General features: G+C 40.6%; 1 protein-coding gene across 1 annotated transcript in view; it reads right to left on the bottom strand.

The window, feature by feature from the left end:
* Positions 1–27,754, bottom strand: part of FAM13C (family with sequence similarity 13 member C) — a gene marked incomplete at both ends in the record, with an annotated part of 127,320 nt that overhangs the window by 26,483 nt on the left and 73,083 nt on the right. The window contains 5 exons of the mRNA XM_082002398.1: positions 3,971–4,034; positions 12,823–12,944; positions 18,664–18,862; positions 20,580–20,636; positions 25,542–25,580. Of these exons, the coding sequence (XP_081858524.1) occupies positions 3,971–4,034; positions 12,823–12,944; positions 18,664–18,862; positions 20,580–20,636; positions 25,542–25,580 (481 nt within the window). The remainder of the gene's footprint in view (positions 1–3,970; positions 4,035–12,822; positions 12,945–18,663; positions 18,863–20,579; positions 20,637–25,541; positions 25,581–27,754) is intronic.

Here is a 27,754-nt window from a genome sequence, read left to right as displayed (position 1 = left end):
CATTGTTCAACATTGTATTTTGGCAATGCTTATGCTGTAATTCACCAGCTGGTTTATATTCAGTTGCTCTAAATTGTATTTTTCACCCATCTGTGGAAGGTGGGTGGATGGCAAATTTCCAGTCACTGCCAAATACTAAAAAAAAGTCATATAATAATAATAACAACAGAAATATCTTATATGATTTCTTGAATGTGTCCTTGACAGGGATTTGATGTAGGAAGAGAAGGAGTAAGTAGCTTTGATCATTTTGATGTTACCAAGGGAGATGATGAATCTAGAGTATGCCATCAACCTCATCTTACTCCTAAAACACAGATGAGTACTATGGTACTGCCACAGTGCACTATACATGGAAAGCCACCACATATTCATGGGAACACGTGTAAGGAGACGTAGCTTTAAACAAAGGCCAAGCACAAAGCTGCCCAGGGTCACCAACTCATGGGCAACAGGAGCATTCTAGGAAGTGGTAGGGATGACCTTGCGGCCTGCCCTGCCACGTGTCCTGTCCCTCTCAAAGGTCTGCTTGAAGTACTGGCAATGCCAGAGCAGCCAGGCTGGATCCTGCCAGCCTCAGACCTCCTGCTTTGTGGCAGGAGCAGTGCAGCACCCTGTTTCTGCAACTGCAGCCCAAGCAGAGCAAGAAGGTGCTCTGGGAAAGGACATGGCCATATATATCAGCAACTGGTCCTCTATCTTTGGACTTGCTGGGGGTAGGCCAACATGTTACCAGCTGCCAGCAGAAGGAAGGCAAGAAGAGAGAAAAATAAAGTCTTAGCCCTGTCTTCATCTTCTCAAACCGCCCAAGTTCATATTTAAAATGGATCCCGAAGTTTCTTTGGAAAAATAACCATATTGTTGCCTCTGAAGAATAGTATTTTGCAAGTTTGAAAAAGAAGCTATTACAATTGTCTTGGACAAAGGTTTCTTATCTCTTCTTATGTCCTCTTAAAGGAACTGACAATTCAAAGAACTTGAGCTATACCAATTCCACTAAAAGGAAAAAAAAAATCCTACATTATTCCAGATCAAAGATAATGGAAAAATAAAGACATTTACAGGAAGTCCGAGGAAAACAAAGAGAGAAAGTGTGGTATTTCTCTCCTATTTGTAACTTTTGCTAATGCTTTAAGAAAACATAGTCATTGAAGTATCATACTCTTGCCTGCTGGAGAAAACATAGTACAAAAGGATTGCCATTTGTAGAGGAAGCTCAGCCTGTAACAAAGAAACCATCTTTACAAACAAGCCTGTAGACTGTACCCCACTGACCACCCTCTTTCTTTCCAATGATTATTAAAAATCAAGAGTTGAGGGCAAGGAATTATTGAGATGATAGATAACCTCTTAAATCTGGAGATAAATACCACACACCTACACTCACACTGCTAAATCCCTCTAGAGAATGGGACACTGAATGAACAAATACTCCCAATTTATCACCAAAATGCTGTGGCAACGAGTGGGAGTCTCCTGAAACAGCTTATAAACTTTTTCAGTAGGTGTCATCAGTAACTCCCTCTCCAGGTGGAGGTCCCTGCAGGACCAGCACCATGTGACATACTGGCCAGCACGTCCAGGGGGCCATAGCCTGATGGGAGGTAGTGTGCCAAATGGAGCCCCGCAGCCCTGCACCCTCCCTTATTGCACCAAGAGCTACAGCACTGCCATATCTGCTCATCAGTCAGTGCTCACTGCATATCCACAGAGAGAGCAGATAGCTAGCAACGGCCAAAAGAGAGACACTGCTGTTAGAAGTAATTCCTTTACCTGAAAAAGCATTACTATTATCAGCATCCTTTGTTTCATCCTTGTGGACATCCTAAGGTCTGGTAAATTTCAGAACCGAGGGAAGAGGGAAAGGGAACAGGTCTGCCCTACTCATGGACCCTGCCTGGTCTCAGCTTGAAGGCTGAGAGGGAGAAGGGAGGGGAAGCAAAGCCCAGACTCGGTGCTTTCTGCATGAACTGAAACCACCCTGCTGTGCACATGGTGTTCTGAATATTAAGGATGCCTGCACCCCGCCCCTGGGCCTGCTCCTGCCCCTCCAGGACAGGAAGGCAGCTACTCTATCCAGTTTACTGATAGATTTACTGGATTTATGAAATCAGCTGGGGCAGTGAAGGAGAATAAGCCAAGCTTTCAGTATTTAATGGCCTTTGAAGTGATTCATATAGAAAAGAAACTAAGCAAATATCAACCTGTTCAATTTCTTCCAGCTAAGGAAATTAATGCTTTTGTATGTCACATTAGAACAGTGACGTACAAAAGCATCTCCTTTGCTTTTTAATCTGAGACTTCAGGTTAAAGTAAGATAGCCGTATTTTATGTGAACGTAAATAACACTCTGCAGTATCTGTTATGGCAATATTTGTGTCTTGAGGCATATGACATTTTCAATTCAGAACTTCCTTTATGGGGAGCAAACAAGCAACAATAAGATAGAACAAGATATGCCCAGGGTCTGTGTAATGCCACGTGTGAGCAGTGAGGAGAGACGCCACTTTCTCTAATCCAAGAAAGGAATTTATTTTATGACGACACATGTCCATTTGGGTTTGCAGGAGATTTGAGACACAATACAAATTAAGATTTTGCAAAAGAAAACATCAGAATGTAACCCTTGCTCATTCCCCATAAATTATTAGCAATTGATTTTAATGCCTGATCTAATTATCTGTTTTAGTATCTTATACTGATTTTATTTATTATAGTATTTTATCTTAACCTTTAAGGAGTCCTTTGCAAGAATTTTAAATTGAAGCTTTTAAGCAGAAGCTTTGGTGATTATTTGCAATGGGGCTTCTCAAAAGAAACAGTAACTTCATGATTCCTCACAGGGCCTTAACTGGCTAGACAGAGGCTGAGTATATTCCGTTATATTGGTCATGGAATGTGCCTTGCAAGTTAGCACTTCGATTTTCAACAGTGAGCTGCACAGCAATGACACAAAAGCACAGGAAATAATTCATTGTAAGGAGAAGATTAAGTCTGAATTTCTTTAAAGGGACACATTGTGGCTTTCCCCTAATGAAAGTCAGGCATCTATTAATAGACACAGATGTTCTCTGGCTGATTATGGAAACAAAGCTGTTTCTTCCATGGTTTGAAAGGAATGGGCTTCCCTTCTCCCCAACTTCTGTCATTCTGTTGTCCTGGTTTACACTTACAAATATTGTCGGCTCTTTGTTTAAGTCCAGTATTGTTCACTGCCCTTGCAGTACGTAAGCATACTCTATGTTAGCATGCAGGCACCCTCGTTTGTGGGAGATACTTTACAAGGTTTCCCACTTTGAATAACTGCAAATCTTGGTTTTGGCCTCCAGTATATTTCTGATTGTGAGAATCTAGACCAGGCTCACCCATTGTTTGACATGACCACACAAACAGCTTCGTTGTGCTCTACTCTCACACTATCCTCCTGCCATAATCCCTGTGAAAACAGCTCGTTTCAAGTGTCACAGGTGTTATTTGGCTTTCCTTGCTTCCTCTCTTCACTCCAACCCTTCCCTCCTCCCATCTTACACGAAGAGTACCTTTTAGACTACATTGTAGTTTATTTATGCAGGATGTAGCAACCTCGAGAACTCTTTATTTTTAAACAAAACATAACTGATAGCTGAACACATTTGAGCTGTAACATGAGGAAAAAATCAAATGTTCTTAAAAGATAGCATTTCACTCAGTCAATATTGAATGTTTAATTCTTTTCTGAGCACAAACAGAAAGCAGCATAAAGTTGGTTTAAAATATTTTAAAAATCTCTTGCTTCCAGCTTTTAAACTATTATAGCAGTCTCATATCACATTTTTAAGCTTTCTTCCAAAAACATGACTAGAATGATTCATTAAAAAGCTAACCTAAGATTCTCAAGTGATTACATTATTCCAAGACCTTGGAATTAACAAAACCCAAACAGCTAATACAAAATCTGTGATATCATATTTCAACTTTTGGTTAAGCTTACCTCATTGAAGCTGTTAAATTGCTCAGTTGCTTCTTTTGGTGAAATGCATGTGTTCTGATCTATTCTACAAAACAAAACAAGAATTTTCACTCAACAGATTGCTTATCTGTGCCGCAAATATTTCAAACTTTTCATCATGTCTGTACATAAATTACAAGTTATTGTATGAAGTGGTTTCATTAAAAAAATAACATTTCTATGAAAGTTACATCTGTATTTTATACCTCATTCAAAACAACAGTGACTTTACTGGAATCCTAAATAGTATATTTAAACTGTGACCGAGGTCCTGGAAATTATAACATTAAAATCCAGGCCCACTCTGTCACAAAAAAAGTCCTACAGAAGCATGATTAGTTCTCAGTATCTTGGTAAGCTAATAGGGTTAAACCCAGGAAAAAGCTCAAACGTATGTTTAAATCTAAGCACTATTTGTCCCACATGCTTTAAGTCAGGAACAACAGTTTTCCTCTATCAAAGCTATAAAGAATAAATCTTTCCATATTTAAACTTGATGGTATTTCAGGCTCTCAATCTTCAACTTTCTGCTCAAGTTCTGTTTTGCAAATTTCACAAAGACCCAAGGGACTCTCATGAGGAGCTGGAAATGCTTAGAGTAAGAGAGATGTCTACATTTTCTAATGAGTGTCACTCTGCAGCCATTAGAGATGCCCATACCTTTGATTTTCCCTCAGTGTATTACTGCTTCTCCTCATGGAAATATTATTAATATTTAATTAATTATTAATATAATTAATATTGCCTGGACTGGCAAGTGGAAAATCTCTTCCCTCTGACTATAGCTAATGAGACAACTGTGCCCCATCCAGGCAGATGTGGCCATGGCCTCGGGCTCCACACACCTACCAGCTTACAAATTCACTCTGCCAAGGAATGAAACTGAAGCCTAACAAAAACCTCCCATAGATTAGATGAGCATGTTGAATAGCCTCATACCACAGCTCTGTCCTTCTCCAAAGCAAACAGAGGCTTTCCACACTCAGCTTCAAAGCCTGACACGGGTGTATCACAAGTTGACTTGCAACCCGGCTGAAGCAAGAAAACTATTGCTGTCTCAGAGAATGAGATTTCTCATTGCTGAAAAGGTGGAAATGTTTGCAGGCCCCTGCGAGACTCACTCACAGACATGATCAAAACTAACACAGATTTCTGTGTGTTAGTTCCGATTCCTATGAAAATAATTCGTATTTTCAACCTATTGCGCTCAAGAGTCATCCGAGCAAAACCAAATAGCTTTTAAAGTCTCTGGAGACCTCAAAAACAGTAGAGACAGATGAGGAGGCCTTTGCTGTAGTTCTTCATAGATTTATGAGGCATTTAAAGACTCAAGTGATGGATATGCCACTTTCCTTATCAAAACAGACATATTAGATAGCTACACGAGGGTGAACAACCGCTTGCCTCCAAACAGGATCCAAGGCGTGCAATTCACACAGGAACAAAAATGAGTCGTTTTTTTGGTGGTACATCTAGCACCAGAATGGGAGGTCTCGCAGGCCAGCCAGCCTGCACGTCCCTCAACATACACAGGTACATATTCAGAAGGGAGTGATTTCTGGAGGTACTTGAGCAGCAAGGTGCCTTGGCTGGCTGTTATACAAGCACCTATACACATCTCTAGGTAGCTCTCCACATATATATTCTTTCTGCTATCTCACCTGAAAATGAATAGTAAATGTCTCCATAATGTGAAGAGAACAGAAGGAAAATGGAATTACAGAAGGAAGAAGGTTAATGCCTAACAACCAGTCTCTAGCTTTTAGGCAGCAGAAGAGAGTTAAAGAAAACTGAGAAAAAGCAAGGGGAGAGCAAAAGGACTAATTTAATAGGAAAGAGTGAAATATTTACAGTTTGGATTAGTAACATGTAAAGGACTTGCAAGGCCACGAACAGCTGAAGAATTAATTCACTCATGAAGAAAAAAGTATTTAGAGTGATTTATTGCCTTGAACTAGAGCTAGACATACAGGAAAGGAAGAAAAGGACACATGTCAGATTTGTACACGTCTAGTATTCATTTGGATGACTCCTTTCAGGGTGCGTAACACAGCAAATGTGAAGTCTCCTTAAAAAAAACCAAAACAACAAAAAACTAAATGCTTACAGGTGCCATACGAAGGTCTACGTAATTCACAGCTGTATCACTCATAAGTCTTGCACTCTGGAGAGTAAAAAGTTTACAGCACCTCTGAAGTACCACCTCTCTCTCATTCAGGATTATGTCCTTGCCTGCTGCTTTAGGGATGCGGAAATCTTGCATTTTATTGTTTCTTTTTCACTAAAAATACTGGACTAAAATGCTCTTAGTTTTGCCTTCTTTGGATTCTGAAATCATTAAGGCGAGTTAACCATTTTCGTGTGAAGACCATTTACATTAAGAGTCATATATGTATGCTGAGCTGATCATATTCTATATATAGAGTTTTGGGGTATGCTTTTTTGTTTTCACCAAGATTAACTGCTCAGCTAGGCAAATGCAGGTTATCTGATTGTCGCCAGGCAACAAAGGGCTTACCATTTAATATCTATGGGTTGGATCCTACTCTCATTAGAAGTCAATTATGAAATATCCATTAACTTCAAAAGCAGCAGGAACAAGCCCTAATTTTCCATCTGTGCTGAGTGCATTAAAATTATTTTAAGCCTTAGCTGAAATTTTGAATAATTGCAGGCAACCCTTATTTTGTATAATTTACATTATATAAAATAACGAAAATGGAATTCTCTCTGTGGCTATTACTCAAATATATGTTATATCATTCTACGTAAAACATGAAAGGCCTGATCTCTGACCCTCCCTATAGGTTGGCAACTCCGGCTTTGGCAGAATTATCCTGTTCTGCGTGGCACAGATGACAAAGATGTAAACCAGTAACATCTACATTTGAAGCTTGTGGACATAACAAAAAAAAACAAACCCTCTAAATACTATTTATCGTAACAGAGCTCCTACCAGACTTCAAGGGGAAGATCAATTTGCATGAGCAGTGAGCTGTCTAAAAACCAGACCAGAACATGTGAATTATTGAATTATGCATGATATCACTTCTAAATTCACATAAAATTCAAACAAAACCACATAATTTTAAAAACTAGGAAAAATGTCTTAAGATAACCTAAGAAAATTCACTTGTTACTTCCCAGACTAAACCCAAAAAGGAGTATTACATCCTGTAATTTGCAAGTCTTAATCCAGTCCAACCCCAGATTACACTAACTAGATCCTCAGGAGACTTACGTGTTTATGCACCACAACGCCACACATGCTCAGTGTCTTGGGCAAATTAATGTATTAGTGATGCCAGGATAAATCCTGGCAAGCAAACCACGTGCTACTGTGGGATGAAACCACTTTTCCAGATTCGCTTTCAGTCTATCCTGGCCCAATACTCCTTTCCCTGCCTCCAGTCTAGCAATCAGTTTTATCCTTCCCACTGTGCCGGTGACCCACCAGGTTAACAGCTCAGAAAGGGTAGTCTCAGTACCGCAACAGAGGACTGGTTCAGCTTATCCAGAGGTTACATCACACAAGTTCACAGAAAGGCGGACCCCGCAGCTGGCACACCTCAGTGGCAGGAAAACAAAAAGGTCCTCTCTGAGACCTCCACAAATGGCAAAAAGCATTATGAAATTCAAACACAGACGCCTCCTTAATACAGGGCTGCATATGAATGTTTCAAAAGCATGCCTGGGAAGGGCAAAGCAATACAGAACTGCAACAGGCTTTTGGACGAACATAAAGTGTGCACTTGCGGTGAAAGAAACAACACTGTTAAGGGCCCAAGGCTGCTTGGATACATCCTACGCTACTCCTTGGGCAGTCCCTGAATGCTGGAATAAGCAGCCACCCAGAGAGGCACTGCCTGTCTCATCAATCACAGCAGTTAGGTTGGCTGTGGACGACCACACTTGTTTTTCTTATTATGAGCACCTCTTGTACTCACCAGGCACAGTCCTTACTTGGGCTATAGTAAGATGAGGGGGTTTTTGCCTTTCTGTCCTCTCCCCACTCTGCCTTTTTCACCTTTTTTCTTTCCTTTTTTTTTTTTCTTTTTTTCTTTTTCTTTAAGTGTGTTGCAACCCAAGAGCTTTGGGTTGTATCTTGTATCCAATGATATAAGAAGTATCATTGGAACCATAAACACCAATATTTTAGTATCAAGATTCCTGAAGAAATTGTTCTTAGGAACTGGTCTGTCACTTCCCAGAAAAGCAATGTTTCATCAGCAAATTCTGATTTGCTGACAGAGAGCTATTTGCAGACACATATCGCTCATGATGAATTTGAGCCAGGTCTGAGGCAGGACTTGGAGGGAATCTGGCCAAGTTTTCTCCCTGCTCACCTGGCCGCCTGTGCAGGAACGCAGCCTCACAAGTTCTGCCTCACCCGCACAGGTCCGCCATATGGCACGGGGACATCAGCACTTCTGCAGCTTCCCTCCCACACACCCCTGAGTTGTAGCTGTTTAGCAGAAAGCGTGGAAACTATGAGAGTCTCCCTTGAACTGCACTCTCAAAAGCTACTTGCCTTGAAAACTTAAAAATACTGAAAGCCTCACTAGAGCTTGATCTCCCTCTGAGGAGCACAGAAACCCTGGGAGAATCTGGCTGAGGCCAAGATCCAGGGCAGCCCAGGGCTCCTGGCATTTCCAATTTTCCTGGACAGCAGTCATAGGTCTGGCAGCAGCTGCCACCTTAAAGCCCCTGCAGAAAGTAGGGACCAACCCAGTGACCATTTGAGTCCTCCTAAATAAAACCACTCCACCTCCAATTTCATTTGGGGAATGGGGAAGAGAGGGAACTTTCAGGAATTTTTCTTTGGCAGAAAACTTCACCCCAAAGTGTAGTTCCCACACTGACTTGGAATGCAACCTTCTCTGAAACACTGACATTCCCACTGCCCAGGAGTCCTACATTTCACCCCCTCTCTGTGTAACAGGCATCTGAAGAAAACACCATCCTCTATTCAGGTAACTGCATACACAGTTCTGCAATCCACATTGGTTTTGCCGACTGCCTTTGAGAAGGCAATTGGGAAGAGCAGCTTTTTGTAATCATATGTATTGTTCCATACTGGCTTTCCTATTCTCTGTTAAAAAAAAGGCAATTCTCTTTATTGTAACATTTGTTCCTGGGGCCTGAATATAACTTTTATCTCCCAAAGGTGCAGATTACATTACACTCTTACCCAAACCCAACTACAGACAATGACTAGACCAGTATTCAATGTAACCACTAGCAACAGTATTAGAAATTCTTGTTCTTGTAATGAAATGTAAAGGTTTCCTTCCATGCAGATGGCATTTCATATTCTAAATTGATGCTGATGTTCATAAATCATGCATGATAAACATCTCTTGAAATTAAAATCCTTGATTCACAGGTCAGGTATATCTTAGCCAAGGACAAGACGGTATTCCCTCATTCTTCCGACTGTAAACCTCTTCACCAAGTCTATTCTTCCATTTCCCTCAAATCCCACTAAAACTTTTCCCTCACTGTTTCAGCAGTTATCATAAAATGAAAGTACCCCCCCAAAACCCAATCAACACATATACTTATGAGTCATATTTCTGTAGATTTTTTTCTCTTGTATTGCCTGTTCTGTTTTTCTCTGCCACGCATCTGTTTACGAACATCCCCTGTTAAGTTACCCTGAATTCAGATTGCTCTGCTTAACAGGGACTGTACTGAAAAGATTTTCATATCTCAGTGGTTTTTAATCTATATTTAGACAAATTAAAACTATCTTGTTTTTAGATGCTCCACACTCACTGGAACAGATTTTTTAAAAAACTCTGTACCGTTCAGAGGCATCTAGACCTTTAAATTCCATGAGACTAATGACAGAACTATAGCATTCTGCAGAAACTAAATTAAAGCATAAGTAACAACTAGAAATAATCAATCTTGCTGCTTAGTACAAGACAGAAATAAATCCATCTTCTCCTATCATCCCCACACACATCTGATAGACAAAGGAGCCTGCCCAGTGGCACACTGCAGCAGTGTGGCCATCTCCTCTTCTCCAAAAGACCAGAAAGCTTTTGGTCTACGAGTTAGGGACCCTAGGCAGATGTAGTGTTCCAAAGCATTGCTAATTTTGCCAGTAATCTAGCAAAACCAGGGTGGCAGATAGTGAAACCTCACGACAAGACAGACATTGAGGTGCTGGAGCGTGTCCAGAGAAGGGCAATGAAGCTGGTGAGGGGTCTGGAGAACAAGTCTTACGAGGAGCGGCTGAGGGAACTGGGGTTGTTCAGTCTGGAGAAGAGAAGGCTGAGGAGGGAGACCTTATCGCTCTCTACAACTACCTGAAAGGTGGTTGTAGCAGGGTGCGTGTTAGACTCTTCTCCCAAGTAACAAGTGACAGGACGAGAGGAAACGGCCTCAAGTTGTACCAGGAGAGGTTTAGATTGGATATTAGGAAAAATTTCTTCACCAAAAGGGTTGTCAAGCATTGGAACAGAATGCCCAGGGAAGTGGTTGAGTCACCATCCCTGGAGGTTTTTAAAAGACATGTAGATGTCGTGCTTAGGGACATGGTTTAGTGGTGGCCTTGGCAGTACTAGGTTAACAGTTGGACTCGATGATCTTAAAAGTCTTTTCCAACCTAAACGATCTATGATTCTAATCTCAAGTTTTGTGGTGCTAGCAGATGTGTTCTGTCAAAATCTAGCTCTGATTGCTGCCTGCTACCAAGACTGAATACATAACCTTTGCCGTGTCCCAGAGCAGAGAAAGCAGAAAACAATTCAAAGCGTCACACCCCGGCAGCTATGTTTCACAGTCTGCTGCATGAGCCAGCAACCCGCACGAGCCAAGACATGGGCATGCAACTGCTCTGGCCCTATCAAAGCTGACAGACTGCAGAGGGATGGGGCAAGCTGCTGGTGACCCTTTAAGAGAAGTCACCAGATACAGTGACCCTCAAACTGAATGTGGTAACTTCAGCATATGTAATTCAAAGTCCCCTGCCCAGCTAGGTGGTGGGAATGTTTTTTCCAAGGACAGTTAAGACAGTTGAAGTAAATAAAGTGTGTGTGAGAACCATGCGTTAATGCTTGTTTACTCCATCTTTGAAGTTCCTTACTTGAGAGTAAAGTCGCCTCCATCTTGTAATATAATGAAACTAAGACATGGCCAGAGTTGAGTTTGATCACTATGCTTTCACAGCTCTTATCATGGTAAATCCAGGTACCATTATTTAACAGATTTAGCACTTGTGGATAGCAGGTTTCCTAAGTAGCTACCCTGGTGTTAAACAGGAATAAATAGCAGAGTGAACAATGGTTTAATACCAGGCAAACTAAAAAAGACAAACTCTTGAAGCGGACAGTGGAACTTTGTTGTAGTTGCTGTTTTATTCATGCACACTCTACTCCGGTTCTTATCTTTAAAGTCCAAGTTTCTTTTGTCATGTTCATCAATCAAAATTAACCAATGTTATTTCACTATCTACCCATACACAGACGTCCTACCAGCACAGCCACTAGGTAGGTCTAGCTCTCCTATACCAACCTCACTTTCTTCGTAAGAAATCCATGTGATTTTTTCCTAGCATAAAGAATGCCAGAAAAAGAGAAGGCAAGCTTCCTAGGCTGGGGCTAATTAGAAACACTTTCTGAGGTGCAGGACTTTCCAGTGTCTCAGTTGCAAATACAAACACTGGAAGGTGAAAGCAGCTTGTGAAAGCTAATTAAATGCTTGGTCATTCTGCTAAAGCTTCCTTTGAGAGCACAAATTAGTATCATTTACAATGCTGACTACTAAAAGCTGTGGTGAAGGCAACCAGTTCATTTCACATAAAGCACCAAATTGCAACTGGATGGCAACTGTCACTACTAACCTAGTCCTGACTTGAAACAGAACGTGGAGGCAATGAGCTCTGTATTGTCCACTAGCTGTGTCCTGACCCACTGAGCGTTCCTGGGATGTACAGTTGCTGCTCTGGTCCCTCCAAAATAAGCCAGAGCTTCTGCCACACAGCACCAAGGCTGTTAAGCACATTGAAGCAGAGAACAAAGAGCGGAGACCTGATTCACCTGCCTGAAACTCTATGTGCACAGCAAAGCAGGGCTAAATCAACACCTGAGCATGGGAAATTGGTAAAGTAGTGCCCCAAAAACTGATGGCTCCGAAGAGCATGATCTTATTCACACAATCCAAGCCTGTCAGTAAGAGCTAAAACTTACCCTTATGACACACCCTTACTGATAGATTGGGTCAGTTGGGCAAGTTGAAAACCCATTTCTAGCCTTTTGCACAGCCATGAAGGATCAGAGGAGGAACTGTGAATTCCAATAGTTACCATAGCTGAGTTACTTCATGATCAGCTGAGTTAACCTAACATCAAAGCTCAGCTAATGCCTGACCTGAACACCCTGTACCCTTCCCAGCATTAGAACAGCCACAGCACCCAGGGTCTAAACTGTAGGTAAATGCATATGCATGCTAAAATCAGGTGTGTGGCTTCCCATTCCTGTTTCTCAGTAAGAACACAGCTCTGAGAAAGAATGCAGCAAATCAGCACTGGGGGAAAAAGAAAATGTATGTCAAGATATTTTTGAAACTTGGCACAGAGGAATTGAAGTTTCTAAACTGAGGATGTTCTTCCTGCTTGAAAAGTAAGGGGTTTAAATAATGATGAAATTTGCATTCTTATCTTCATCCCTTTCACTTTCTCCAAACAGTTCTAGGCATATAAATACAGAATACAACTGCCAGTGGGAGCCAGGAATCTGAATATTTTATACAAAAGGCAGCAAATGAATTAACCTTTCCTAGAGTAAATCAGAAGTGAAATGCACTTGTCTTATCCCAAGGCTTACCTTGGTTGAAATTTCACAACTGCTTCCTGGCATCTGAAGGCCACGTTCTGTGCATAGTCATTAGCTGAGGATCCACCCTTCCCCTGCCAAACCGCGAGGCCCCCCAATGCACTTTCCAGCTCCTGCACAAAGGGGTGGGGGGAAAAAAAACAAAACAAAAAAAAAATTGAATGCCCTGTCAGTACCAATCAGGTTTAGCTGAATATTTTGCTTTAAGAAAAAAAGAGCTCCATGAGACCAGATGCTGATTGCAATTCTTTGTTACTTTTTGGTAATAATGCTGGAACAACTGGAAAACACAGACTAGAAAAGGTTCTAAATAAAGTAGTATCTCTTTTCACTGTAAAACATTTTTGAAACCAAAGCAGACTGTAATGCATTTTCTGTTTATTAGTTATGTAACAGATGTCGGCTTCTGAGCTAAGAGGTGTTATACACAGAGTTCAATTTTTTGCTTATGTATACATTCACATTTCATTTGAAATTATTTACTCATGTGTCAGTGATATTTTGTTACTTGGGCATCAGAAAAATTTTGGCAGACAGAAGCAAATGCAGTTCACTTAAGATTTGTATGGTTTGACCAGTTTCCTTTTTCCGTTTGCTCCTTCCCTAGCATTAGCATAGCTTTATGAATAGAGTACCACTGCAGCAGGAGTGAAAGGCAGTGAGGGAAAAAAGTCACATCAGCCAACCTGCCACACAGGAAATAAAAAAGCCAATTTAGTCCAACAAATTGAGGAAGGGAATAGGAATTCAAAAGCTATGCATTTTACTCCAAGTTTTCGAAAACCAGTTGTAGGGCTGTGACAAGAGTGTTCAGCACATCTTCATCTCCTTACCTATAAAATGGGTTGTAATATTTCTGTTCACTATTTAAGTTAATCAGTCGAAGAAAGTCAGTCCAGTTAAGGTGCAAAACCTGCATTAAAGCAGTAAACTTGCTTCAGCAGAAGTCTCTTCTGCAACAAATGCTCCTCTCCAGTATCAGCAGAGAGAACATGGCAATTCAAGATGCTTTCTGCTAGATGAAAGGGAAAGCTGAGGACTAGAATATATGCTGGTAATATGCACTCACTTGCAGGCTTCATGTTTGAGGATTCGGGTGGGTTTTGGTTGTGTTGTCTTTTTTTTTTTCTTTTTTTCTTTGTTGTTGTTCATAAGTTATGTCATTAGGATGTCAAAGAGTAACCCTAGGGAAACACCCTTGATGGAACCTCTATTTCTTAAGACCAATGAAATCCATTCCTGATGTGTCAAAGGCATCCAACAGTATAGTGCTGTCTTTATTACATTTTTTTCTTCTTCACTACAGAGAGTGAACCTTCTACAAACAGGCTGCATCTGGTAAGCAGTCTGTGAAGATGGAAATCTCCAGACATTGCTGAGAAGACTCAGGGCTGCATGATCACTACTATGATATCTGCTTTGTACACAGAATAATACATGGGTTTGGAAGCGGCCAAAAATTATCGATACACATGTTGAGATAGATCAAGTTCTGTTACACAAGCTAGATTTTTTAAAAAAAAACTATTTTCCTTAAAAAAATCACAGCATATCATAACCCATCTCTGTCAGAGCATATGAATTACACTACAGGCATACAAACCTTTGCTGTGTTTATGCAGCAGCTTAATCTGCTCTTGAACTCCAGAAAGTGCCTTGCACCCTTCATATGCTTTAACCAACACACAAACACTTCCGTCTCTTCAAATGCAAGTGCCATGCAAATACTCTACCAGCATTTGGGATCACAGCCCTGGCATACTTCATGGTGCTGTGTCAATATAGGAAATAGCTAGGACTGAATCCTGAGCAGAAGTGCCTCCTAACCCTCCTGAAAATGCCAGTCCATACAAGAAAATAAGCAGGTACATTTAATGGACAGTGAATTGAACCGATTTAATCCACAATGGAAGGTATGGTTTAAACATAAAGAGTATACCTAAAAAACTGAACTGGAACTTGCAAGCTGCATGACACATTCATGTCTTCATGCAGCTAATGTGTTAACACCGGCTCTGTTTTTTTTTTTTATTCCAGTGCATTTAAAACCACAATTTTAATGTCAAATTACTGCAAGTTCTTTGAAATCCATACAATTTTCCCACTTAATTTATACTCAAAATACAAAATTTCACACTGCAGTTTTCAGCATTCCCATCTCTAGGCATTGACTGTCAACCCATCATTTCATTTTTATAGTCATTTACCTTGATAATATGACTTTAAAACTGAACTTTTACTGTCTCTACCTATTAGCTAGCATGTTAGTGTCAGTTTTATATGTCTCAGTATCACTAAGGAATTTGAGGATGACTCACTTAATAATCTATATTCACGACTGTGCATCAAAGGTGAGTGACAGGAGAAAGGATTAGGCAAGGAAAGCAAACTTCCCATTCCTCACCATCTGTTCTCACACTGACTCCCCAGAGTATGTTTTGAGCATATGCTTCCTCACCTCGTGACGTCAAATAAATCCTAATTAATTTGCTTTTCTATAAATTAACATTGCAGATTTGCTAAAGAAGCTCATGAAACCATAGGATAGATGAAACCAAGTAGCTGGAGTACAGCAGTGTAATCACATTCCAGCAGCTTCCCTCTCTTCCCATACTTTGGAAAGGTTACAGCTGCCCCCATACTCAGCTCCTGCCCCAAAAGAAAAAACTGCATGCAACATCCAAAGTACAGCTTTACTCTAGTGACATTTTATCAAGTGGTCAAGTGAAGTCACTTGGTACTGCACTTTTATTAGACTTGCTCCTGTTAATCATCACTGTAAATTTAATAACCTTTTCTTCATCAAGACCTATGGTACATGACCACAGTACTACACTTGTTTAAAAAAAAAAAAAATATCAGAGGCACAGGAATCACACTTTAGCAGACTCAGAACCTTGTGAGGCTCAAAATCCCCAAGTTGGCCAGCACTGCTCTACTTGAACACAGAGGTCTGTTCCCTCTCAGTGACCTTTCTACAATGGAAATCCCCTGGATTCTCACTAGCAGAAAGGCACACAAAATTGGTTCCCATCCAAACAGATTTTAATCCTTCCAACACATGCACATTATCTCCCTATTCTGATTTTAAAGGGAACAATTTTCAAAAAAAGCAACTCATGGGCTTAGAAATCAGAGGAATGAGTAGCAAACATTTCCTTGGCTTGTCAGAGCAACACCTTTAAAAGAGATACTATCACTGCAATACCGCTACTGTTTATTTCTGATGCTACAGAGAAGTCAGGCTGGGAAAGTGAGACGACTGTTGAAAAAGCACTCTACCATTAAACTCAGGAAAACAAGTTTAATCACCATGCACAGTGCATCATGCTTTTCTTTCATAAATGCATGTACTCAGATATTGCTGTTTGTCAGCTCAAAATCACCTGCTTGTAACTACATCATTTATCTCATTGAGTGGCTTGGTGGCAAGGGTTTTCACAAAAGGAAGGTAAATGCAGTTGCATCAGTCTGGCCCACTTTTCCAGATAATAACAATCTGCCATGTACATATAAACAAAGCTACCAGAAACAACACAGCAGCACTTTGCTTTCAGCTTCAAAATGTAAAGAAGCAGTTGCTAACCAGTTCACGACTAGGGCTGCTAACACAGCTGCAACAGGGTTCAGGAGGTCATAACGCATCAAGGATGCCAATAAGAACACCCATACAGAAACAAACCCCTCACTGAGCTCTTCTGCAAGCAGAGCCTTGTTTTTCATAGGCACTTTCAACAAAGCCAGGAGCCAGATTCTTGCTTCAAGAACAAAAGCCCTTGAGGGAGCTGAAGATGTAGCAAGGCAAGCACTCAGGGTCAAGGAGCATGCACATCATTACTAATGAGAATGGAGGCTGTGTGGAATGAAGGGCTTGGTAGATGCTTTCTCCAAAACAGCTTCCTTGTGCAAATTGTTCCAAGAGGCAAACTCTTTCCTCTACAGCAAGCACCACTGAACTCAGGATAGGATATAGGATATCCACTGAAAAGGCTTTCACAGTACTAGGATACAGTTCCCTCTATGAATGACTGGAGTTCCTGGTATGGAGGGATGTTTGCTTTGTGCTTATGTTTTATATTACATTCAAAGCTCTACACTAGCCCTCATCCCTCAAGTACTCCTGTCAAATCAAAGATGGGATAAAATAGTGACTACGCATCTTACCTCTTCCAGTATGCCAGAGATGTCAGCAATGGGTAGTATGGGGGTTTAGGACCACTTTTGCCTGTCCTAATTTAAGCCCTTGAGTCATGTGACAGTTATCTGCCTGACACTGTTTTTCCTTCCAGAGGGTGCATATCTAACTCGCACTGGTATTTTATGGCAGTCTAATTATATACTCAAAAAGTTTCCCATGCAAATATATCAACATTTTCATTTAACCACTTAAGGACATGTAAAATACCACAGAGCAGCAAATCTGTGCCGTGTTAGCTTTTACTGGGTGAGAGATAGAGGCAAGACATACACAGGGAGCAGGCAGATGGGAGACTCAGAAGTAGCTGAAAGAGCAACAGATGATCTATGAGACAGGTCTTGCCCTGTTTATGACTTCTTCATGACTCCTCGTCCTGATAAGCCTCCACTTGCCCTTCATAGGGCAAAATTTCCCATAATTTTTCTTATCTGCTGATAAACATACGCACCTCACCTCCCTGCAGCCTAAATAACATTTCGTAGTAACGTAATACAGTCACAAAAAAATCAGCAGTTATTACTTCATCTCAGGGATGAACTCCAGCAAAAACATGCAAGAAGGTTAGGGCAAGAGTTGACATCTGATATTCTGAAAGAGACTGTGATAATACCATTATATTGCCATTTGTTTTTACTTTTTCCTCTGGGATTTGAAAGGCTATTCCTCACTTAAAAGGTAAGACATGCAATCCAAAATGATGAATTCCCATTCTAAATTTGAAAAAAATAACCAAAATCATTCTTGGCCTACAATGGGTTCAAAGCACATCAGAAAGCGCCCTTCAAATTTCTATCTACAAACAAGAAGAGACAGAAATAAAATACAGATATCTCTCAGGCCTTGTCCCTACTACAGGCCAACAATCTACCAACGTTAACATCAACTGTCTTGGTTATGAGCATATTTCTAGCTGAGGGGCCAAACCTGGACCAGAGCTCTATCCCCTACAGTGCACATGAAACATGACTAGGGAAGCACCAGGGGAGAACAGAGGCACTTCCAGCAGCTGCTGGGAGGCTGTAACTCTGCAGTCTACGTAGCAATGTACCTCCACAAACAGCAGCAGAAGCTTCTTCATTTCTAGTCTTATTTTACAGCCTTTAGAAAAGTTACAGTTCTGCTCCCCTCAGCTCAACCTGGGGAAGCCTATGGGCAAGAGCACCAGTACTAGAATCTGCACTGGAATAGATTATTTAAATATATGAGAAAAAATGGTAAGTAAAATAAAGGGAAAGTACAAAATCCCTCCATTGGCAGCCAAAATACCAGTGCAAGAGATCCTCAGTCATAGAAAAAAAACCCAGAAAAGATCTATTCAAGTGCTGCAACTACCAAGATTTTTGTACTTGGTGCAAGCAGCCACAGGACATCTAAAGAGATATTTGCACATCTTCACCTATGCTCTCCACTCCAGATAGCAGTTGCAACACACCCCTCTGCAATACCGTGGCTGAAATAAATTGTTTGTCATTACAGGAGGGTTCCAGGGCTCCAGGCCCCTGAAAATCAGGGTAGATTATTGTGGGGTCTCAGTCACGTCATGGATTACCAGGGAGTCCCACTTTGCGTTTCAAAATGTGTGTTTGCTCAGACACTGTGCCATAAACCTACCCTTGGTAAGTTTAGTTCTTTACCTGATTTTCCTCATGGCTTTTTCCATTTTCTAGTTTTGCAAAGGGCTTAGGTTTTCTTAGCTTTAAGTTGCCCATTTCAGGCTTTAGAGCGTAGTCAATTACAGCCTGCTGCTTGTGCTGCTGAGTATCTTCCAAAGGCAGATGCCTTTCCTCTAAGACAGCAGCATTATCTGGATAATTTTCTTTGTTATCATCATCTCTGTAAGAAAATAAAATTGAAATGCATCAGGCAGGACTTTAGACACTTGTCAAAACATTATGAAGGAAGAACAGCAACAAGTTCTTAGCTATTCAGGGCATTTTAATTTTACCAAGTTGAGTAGTCTACACACCAAATGCTGCATATGTTAGTAAAACGGATCTGAAAGGCTACTGTTTATTGTCAAATCACAAGCTAAACTATCGTTGGTATTGTATTACACATTCAACTGTAGAGCCATTTAAATAAGACTAGTTTTAGAGGCATTCTTTGGCTTCAACCCTATCGTTCATATACCTCAAAATCTGAAACTGCCTTTTTCATGCAGAAGACCTTGCCCTGTCCAATGATTCACACTAGGTTATAATCTCACAAAAATGTAACATACAATAATTCTTCCCTTCCGACAGTCTCTGTTTTCGAAGGCCTTTGGACAAAGCAAGGGAGGCAGGAAGGCATACAAAGTAGGGTTTGAGCAGCCAGAGATGTGTTTGGGTGGAAGGGACAAGTATGTGCTCCCAGTTTGGAGAAAAGGTTTTCCTGTATAACAATACATCTGGTAGTTTAAACAGACACTGTTGCTCGCAGATGCTCAGTTAAGCACTGAATCTGGGACAGGTATTCTCGAACTCCACTTAGCCTACCAACCTGTCTTAAGAAGATCATGCTAGTCTTATCCACACCCCATCAATCCAACCTTCGACTGGTCTAATGGTCCTGGGAGCATCTCCCTGGCACCATTAAGAAAGGTACCACAAGCAAATGCAAGGCTGTCTGCTTAGTTGGCAGGATGAGAAGATCGGCATTACCGCTCTGAAATCCCTTGCTGTTGCTTAGTTTGCAGGTGGAATTTCAGATGCTAGCTTCAGCTGGTAAAATCCTAATGGTTAGCTGAGAGATGACGTCTCTCCCGGAGTGAAACTTCCACAACTGCGGAAATCTAGGACTACTGAATTAAAGTCCCCAGAGATATTTTTAGAAAGCGTAACTTGCTAATTCAGTGTTTTCTCCTAAGGATTCTGAACTGCTAAACCCACTTTCCATCTGTGGCCCATCAGCATCCAGATGGATGCTCACAGGGTGCCTGTGGAGTTAACCACCATTGCTGCCCATGCCTTCTGTGAGTGTGCTCCAAGGCAGTTGTTATAGTTACAGGGTAGGGTACTTTATATCCTACGGGCATTTCAAGAATGTGCAGAAGTGTTGCTAATTTTAAGGTATCATCTGATTTAAAAATCTTTCTGAAAGGTTAAGTTGCATTCTCTAGCAATCAACATATACTAACATAGCCATGCCTCAAGAATATTTCAGTTAAATTACAACTTGAAGGACTTCTTTTCACAGAGACACTCATCAATGAGCATATCCTTGCACAGTTGCAAAACTCCATTTACTACTTTGTATCAGCTGCTGTACAGTAAAGTTCAATGTATTAGCATCAGAGCTGCATCTGACTGAAAGTAATGTTATGTGAAGTTAAGGACACAGACCATAATATATTTACTTATATAGTAACAACATTAATTAATCTTAATATTGTTTACACATAAGTATACAAGATAAATATGCATTTCCCTGCAATACTAATAGCCTCAGCAGGTAATACCCCAGAAATCCTGCACTCTCTTGAGAATAAAGGTGTTTTTCTAGTTGTTTAACAGAAGCACTCTGAGCTTTTTTTATTGCCAATGGATTTCAGACAAAATTTGCAGAATACCTGGGGCTGGAACTGGCTGCTTGATCTTCATGTGCAGAGTCTGAATCCCCATCACACCTTGAAAATGGATACAAAACAATTGCTGATTTTCGGCCAGCTGCAGAAATTTAGCTGTTAATAACATGACAGTGCAGCTCAAAGTATAAACACAATTCTCCTTCTCACACCTTAGCTGGAGTCATTTAATGCCATAGCTGCTCTATGATAGTCTAAATCTCAGAGGAAGAAGAGGATTTGAGTTGTTAAGTGTACATAATTTGGTATATAATTTTCAGCCAGACAGAAATAATAATCACAAAGAATTCAGATGTTACCATAAAAATTACAGGAAAATTAGAAGAAATTCTGTGTTTCAATTGCTTATTGTATAGTTCACATTAAAAAAAAAATTAGAAACAATCGGCTAAGGGTGTTTTTCTCCTAGACTCACAAAAATATTAACTATAGTAGGGTAGTCATTCTTTGTGCAGCAGGAAAAAGAATCTCCAAATAAAAGTGATTGTTAGTCTTAAAAAGTGAGCTAGCATAATTTTTTAAGATGCCTGAAGAATCATATGCAATTACATCCCCTTAAGTTACAAACAACAGAATTGTCATAAGGCTGCCTAATCAAAAAAGAAGTCTTGATAAACATGCTAACGCAGTGTTGAATACTATATTGTGCAGCATGGCTGAACTTTGCAGAATGATGTAGCTGCGAAGCCTATGAGCAGTCTTTCTTCAAATAAATATACATATATATGTATGCACACGCTCCTAAAAAAAAAATATGCATACACCCTTTCTAGGTATTATTTCTGGGGAAAAGTCAGGGCCCTCGCCTCACCCTCTATTCATAGTCACAAGGCACAGGCACTCACCAGGCCTGGAACACTTCAAGTTTGCTGGCAGACGAATCTCTTCATTATGGGGGAAGCAGCCTGTACTTCTGCTGACTTCTTAAATTTTCAGAAGAGCTGCCCCACTTAGGGCAGAGCACATTAACTGATAAATTCATAGCTCTGTGTTGCAATTTGATGGCAAGGTTTCTAATATATTCTAGTATCTTTATCAAAAGATAAGACTGCAGCAGAAAATATTTAAAGGGACACTCAAGTGTTTACAATTCCTGAATACATCAGTATACGGATGAAAGCATTTGCTGCTCACAAATGGAACATATAACTACAGTTGCAGATGACCCCTAATCACACAATATTCCTGCAACAGGCTGGGTTCTCCCCACGAGGCAGGGTGGGATGACAGATGGAAGATGGGGTTGATGTACAAAATGGATAAATTCATTGTAGAAACCTAGCTGCCTTTGCCTATGGATGCCAGTCACACCTTCCCCTCTGCTCTATCACTAATTACCTTACAGGTCTCTGACACCAGCAAGGTGTGAGGATATACTGGGGTATGAAGAAGGAAGCCCAGTACGAGAGGCACAAGGAACCTGGATGGAAAACATGATGGAAAATTTCAGAGGGAGAAAAACATAGCAAGAAAATGTGCTGCGAGGAGACGCTGCCAAGATCAGAGCTAGATGGACAGAGCTCGCGAGTACGGTAAGATGTCACCAGGCATGCTGTGCACCATGGGCCAGGACACAGTCAACAAAACACAGGGACCATCTAAAGGGACAAACTTCTCCCTCCTGTGTGTGCCACGGGAAGAGGAGATGAGAGGAAACAGCTCTGTTGCCAGCTTTTGCTCACCCCCTGCTCTCACCAGTCACCACACTTGGCAGCCTTTGGTCGTGAAAGACCATTTTGGTGACTGGGAACATTCTCTGGAGGGACGACGGATGACTGAGCACAGATCCATCAGCCAAGTCTATGTGTGCATAGACTCCTTAATTTGGGGAAGTGCCCTGAGGGTAGCTTTCCCTGAGTCGGCTGTAATGAGGTGATCTTGAGAAGTAGAGATCCTAACTTAGCATCCAGCAACTGATAAAAGTTATAAAACAAGACAGAACTTACAAACAACATAAGTAAGCATGACAAAATGTATTTCAATAACCAGACAGCAGTAGATAGGAAAGATAAGCAATAAATGAATCAGAGAAGACTGAGTCCATCATGTAATAAAAAGATTGTGAGGAAGTTCAGAAGCAACACACTCTGAAATTGTTAACAGAAATTTTTCTCTTTGTAAGAATAACTATTAACCAAGAAAGCTCACTCACACAAGACAGTGCTTGAGGCTAAGACCACAGCAGGACCTTTAAAAAGATGAATCCATGATATAATGCAAATATCCATCATAAAAGCACCGAGTGTTTTTACCTTGGTTTCTTTAAGAAATGGAGCTTATGTGTTCATGTCACTTGTCTGCACATATCAACAGAGACATGCACACACTCCTCTCCTCTCACAGTAACTTGGAAATCTTGTTGTCCAATTTGAGCTACATTTAACAGGTAGAGGGATATTAAGAGTTTGACAAGTTTTGTGAAAGCTCGTGACCACATAGTAGAGTTCCCACCAACTCAAAAACTGGAGCAGCATCTAACACATTCCTAAAACATCAGAGAATACGCCAGAACAGCTTCAAGCCATAAATTGATATGGGTTTGAAACTTACATTGGGCAGGAAGTATGTCTTTTGACAAAACCAGTGATGTGAATCCTTTTCCTTCAGTGCCCAATCTAACTACTGACTGATGGTTATGTCTCTTAAATGTAAATACATCCATTACTGGTCTTACGGCACTGGCCAGAGTCAGGGCAAAGATGGGATCCCAGTCTAGATAGACTGCTGCTCTGACTGTTTATAGTACTGTCTCTGTAATTTTCTTACAAGGATCTCTGGTTTAATGGGATTAGCTTTCTTAACTTTATTCCATTTTCACCTTTCCATAGGAGCCATTTCAGTACAACTTGACAACTGCTCCCTTTTGCTGGCTTGACCCTTAAGATGTTCATGTGAACAATTTCTAACCCAGCTCCATGCTGGAAGCTTAGCAGCCCCAGGTACTGGCCTTGTCTGAAGAAATGTTCCTGAAAGTATTGTAGCACTGATTTTATAACTTTCAGGAAGCCCCGAATTGCCTTTGCCACAAATAAAGACAGAAATTGTCAAATGAGGATGTCTAAAGTTGCATGGCAAGCTCTTTATTCAGCTAAATACAAGTAACCTATTTTCAGATACAGCCAGCACAAACAACTAGTGCTGAAATCAGTAAGAATTGTGTATCCTCAGCAGTTCTAAAAAACAGGCTTTGAGGGGAGGATCTGGACATGATTTAGGGAAATCGGCTCTGGAAACCAAGTTTGTTCATTTGGACAATGCTTTTCAGATGTCATTGTTCACTCGCTTTGTTTTCTAAAAGCATGTTTCTATTTCTATGTTTGGGAAGGGAAGATTAAATATTAAAGCCCCTGAAACAGACCCAGCAACAGCTTAAATGAGGTAAATTCACCCTTCAGGCAATGCCTGGCCCAGCCCCAGCTCTGCCACGCTGCTGCCTCTGAGCTCGGCACAGCACAGCACCGTCTGCACCCCTCTCCCTTTCCCCAGGACAGTGCTGGCACTACGCAGTCAGCTTTGACACCATCCTGGCCTTTGTCTTAATGATCACATGAAGCACCACAGAGAAAGGCCATCACCTTCAAGTCCCAGAAACCTCAAGGGTGAGGCAGACACAGGGGCCGCTCCAGGGGAGTATCTATAGGAAACAATGGATGTACTTAGGGATAGAGAAAAGGGAAGGAGAAAGAAAGATGGAAAATGTACTATCTGTAACCTGGTTATTCTTCTGTGAAGGGGGATCATTCCAGAATTTTACAGATCGCAATTCAGCCCTTAGGGGTTGAAAATAGGGACAGAGGAAAAAAATTAAAAACGACTTAATGATTTATTAGCTTCTGTTAAGTCTTTCCATATCTGCCACAATCACACAAAAAGAGTGACTAACTTAAAAATCTTAAATAAAGCAAGGCAATGTAAGCAAATAAAATGAAGCAGTGTATGAGAAAGAAATTATTTGGTTCCCCGTAAAATGTTGCTTTTCTTGTAGTGATTTTGACAATACTTAGGGATGGCTCAGGCAATTACAACTTGGCCTGCTTTCAGAATGTATTCTGTCCCCACAAGACTTAGGCAAACAGCTCACTATCTAGCTAGGTTTTATAAAATTATGAGCATTTTAGCAGTGTAAAACTCACCTAATACACAAACAAATCTATCAATCATTTACTTCCTGAGAAACTGCTTGGCACATTACTGCTGAAGAATCTTCCCTAAGAGCTTTTGAAACAATCAAAAGCATGCAAAATAATAATGTAGAGAACACAAAAATTTAAGTGTTTTAGACTGAAATAAAACAAAAGACCATTTAATTTGTAATAGTTCCTAAAGCCTTTGCCTTTCTAACTTTCTAATGTTCTCCCTTGTCCTATTCTGTTGTTTCTGTAAAACAACAACAAAAAATCAATATATATATCCTTATAATCATGATATATATATGAAAGGCCTTCCAATGAGTTCATGGAATTGATTACAAAGAAATGACATATTTGGCACTTGGCCTGTCTAAATAATGTATAGTTGGGTTTTTTTTTAAGTGTTTGCAGAGAATTTTTTTTTCTGATAATGCCTGGAGGAAGCACAGACCATGTGTTCTTAGAAAACTGACATACTTGTGTTTGTCAAGATCATCAGCACCAGAAATGAACAATATTCTCACAGGAGATTTATCCTACACTGAAAATCATGCATTTAAACATGTGTGATGTGCATCAAACATATGTTCTCCCAGAAAGGTATTTCACTGATAGATGGTCACAGAGCATGTAAAGGCAGCTGTTTCATGCAATCCTTCCCATACAGTCAGTAATATTCTTAGATTACAGAAAAGGGAATCAAAATATATGACAGATAGCTTGGGACTTCTCACATACCGCTTACAATTATTCTCTACAGTAACTAAAATAATCATTCTTATTTAAAAATAAGGACATCTTTAAAGTGTTCACTTACTCTGCTAAAGCTGTCGTGTTGAAGGAATTATCCTGAATGCTGAAACAGAAACAAGAAAACATCAGATAAGTCAGCAAGGCAGGCAGGCTCCCTGTATTCTTCTCAGTTGTAGGAACACATGCACAAACATGGTATTGCAAGGCAAGTCTCTGTGTGTCAGCTCTACATGCACGACTGTACCTTCAGCTGCTCTGCACATGCTCATAATCAAGGAGCCACAGGGATTAGTCCTACAACACTCACAAAGCCCATCCAGCAGCGCTTTGAATTAATACAGGGATGCAGGTACTCCGTGCGTCTCACAAAGGAATCATATTCTTTTATAACTGTAACAGTGCTGCTAATAAAGGCTTAGGTTTACAAATAAGTATTTGGCATTCCGTCCTTTAAACATTTGCTCTATGTAATTGGCTCATCAAACACAGTTGTTTTTATTACTTAAATAGGGTTGCTCAGCTAAGATCTCTGGAGGTTTTTTCTTCTTGTTTAGTGGTCTCTTACACACTCAGCTCATGGCCAAACCCCAGGGGAAGCTATGAAAAAATAATCTGGCAGAAACAACAGTTCAAGTAGCAAAAGGTTATTTAAGCTAACAGCAAGCAATAGATGAAACTGTTCCTATGAAAGGAATAGGCTGCTGTGCTCCTGCAATAAAATGTTTCAGACCTGATGTAATGCATTTGGTAAGGGTCAACTCAGGATACCATAAACTGCTGTTTTTGAGGCAGTGGTGGAATTCCCCCTTGAACAACACCTCTCAAATCCAGTAAATACACTGTTGGATCACCCTGATATCTTATAGCAGCAGGAAAAAAAAACAAACAAACAAAACAAAAACCACCTCACTGCTACAAACCAGAGCTGGGATTTTTTTTGTTTGGGTTGGGGAGAAGACAATGCAGACAACATTGAGCACTCCCGATTGTGACAATGGCACCTCACAGGTGACAGCACCAAGTGGAGCAGGGATACAGAGAGGTGCAGCATCCTCCTCCCCGCAGCAGCTTATGCCGCTGCATGGCCTTGACACACATTCCCCAGGCAGCAGCAGCCGCCAGGAGCCACAGCCGTGACAATTTCTCTTCTCTCACCAACAACACTAACAACTTATCTTATCTTCAACTCTTCCCAACCTTCCTACCTGCTTGCACACACAGTTTCGCTCTTTTCTTTCCCATATTTGTATATATGTTGATTTATTAAAAATCACCTGGGGGTCAGAATATCACAGCTAGCCTAGAGGGACTTCTGCCCTGCGGTGTAGTAGGTTTTGTGAGAGAAGGGTGAACAGAAAAGCTAAGTATAATGGTTAGCATTTAAATCTTGCCTTAGACCTAAAATTTAAAAATTTTCTCCTCCTGTCTCCAGTGTCTTGGGTCTGATGGTACAAATATAAATTTCTTTATTGTTTTTCTATTTGCAGGAGAGCACCTGAAAAAAGCAAGGTACACTTATAGCTGTCGTGGCAATCAAATACTCAATTTACATATTCAAGAAGTACAAGGCCATTTAAAAAATCTGATAGTATTTTTAATAAATATATTTCAGAACACCTAAGTGCTTTAGCTCTTGATTTTTAATGGTCAGACTAGTTTACAGCTAGCCTTTTAAGCGTGTAATGGAGGAATCACAACTTTTTATCACAAAATCACATTGATAAGCATCACAGCTTGGTTGTGAGCTTGGTTAGAGCTTAAAGAGAGACTGGGTATTTACCCCACTCCACTACATACACCCACACACCAAGGGGAGCAAACACAGAATGCTTCTGTAAACATAACTTCTCCATTTCTACGTGCAAAAGTTAAGGTGAAGTTTTCTGCTAATTCATGCCTTGTGCAAACATACTGCAGGGCTTTGCTGCCATTACTAGTAACAGAACATGACTAAAGATCAGTTTGTGAAACAGGGATGCTTCAGAGTGAGAACAAGTTGAAAATGTCATCACTTTTCCACTGTTTATCTGAACTTCAGTGCTATACAGCTGTTGCTAAATCTCTTCTAGGCAAGCACTTTACATTTATTTCAGGTCACTCATTTTAAAGATGGTGCTTGACCAGTTTTACTGGATAGTCTCTTCTTACAGGGTTGTGAAATCAATCCACAAAAAACAAATTTCATGTAAAACAGGATAGTATTAATAAATACATAAAAGTAAAGGCCAAGTAAAGCCAGGATCCTGTTTCAGCGCTAATCTCTCAATCACATAGATG

This window comes from Phaethon aethereus (assembly GCF_964289735.1).
Source record: "Phaethon aethereus genome assembly, chromosome: 7".
In the NCBI taxonomy this organism is placed as follows: domain Eukaryota; kingdom Metazoa; phylum Chordata; class Aves; order Phaethontiformes; family Phaethontidae; genus Phaethon; species Phaethon aethereus.
Note: the sequence above shows the minus strand (reverse complement) of the source record. Positions and strands in the feature narration are given on the sequence as shown.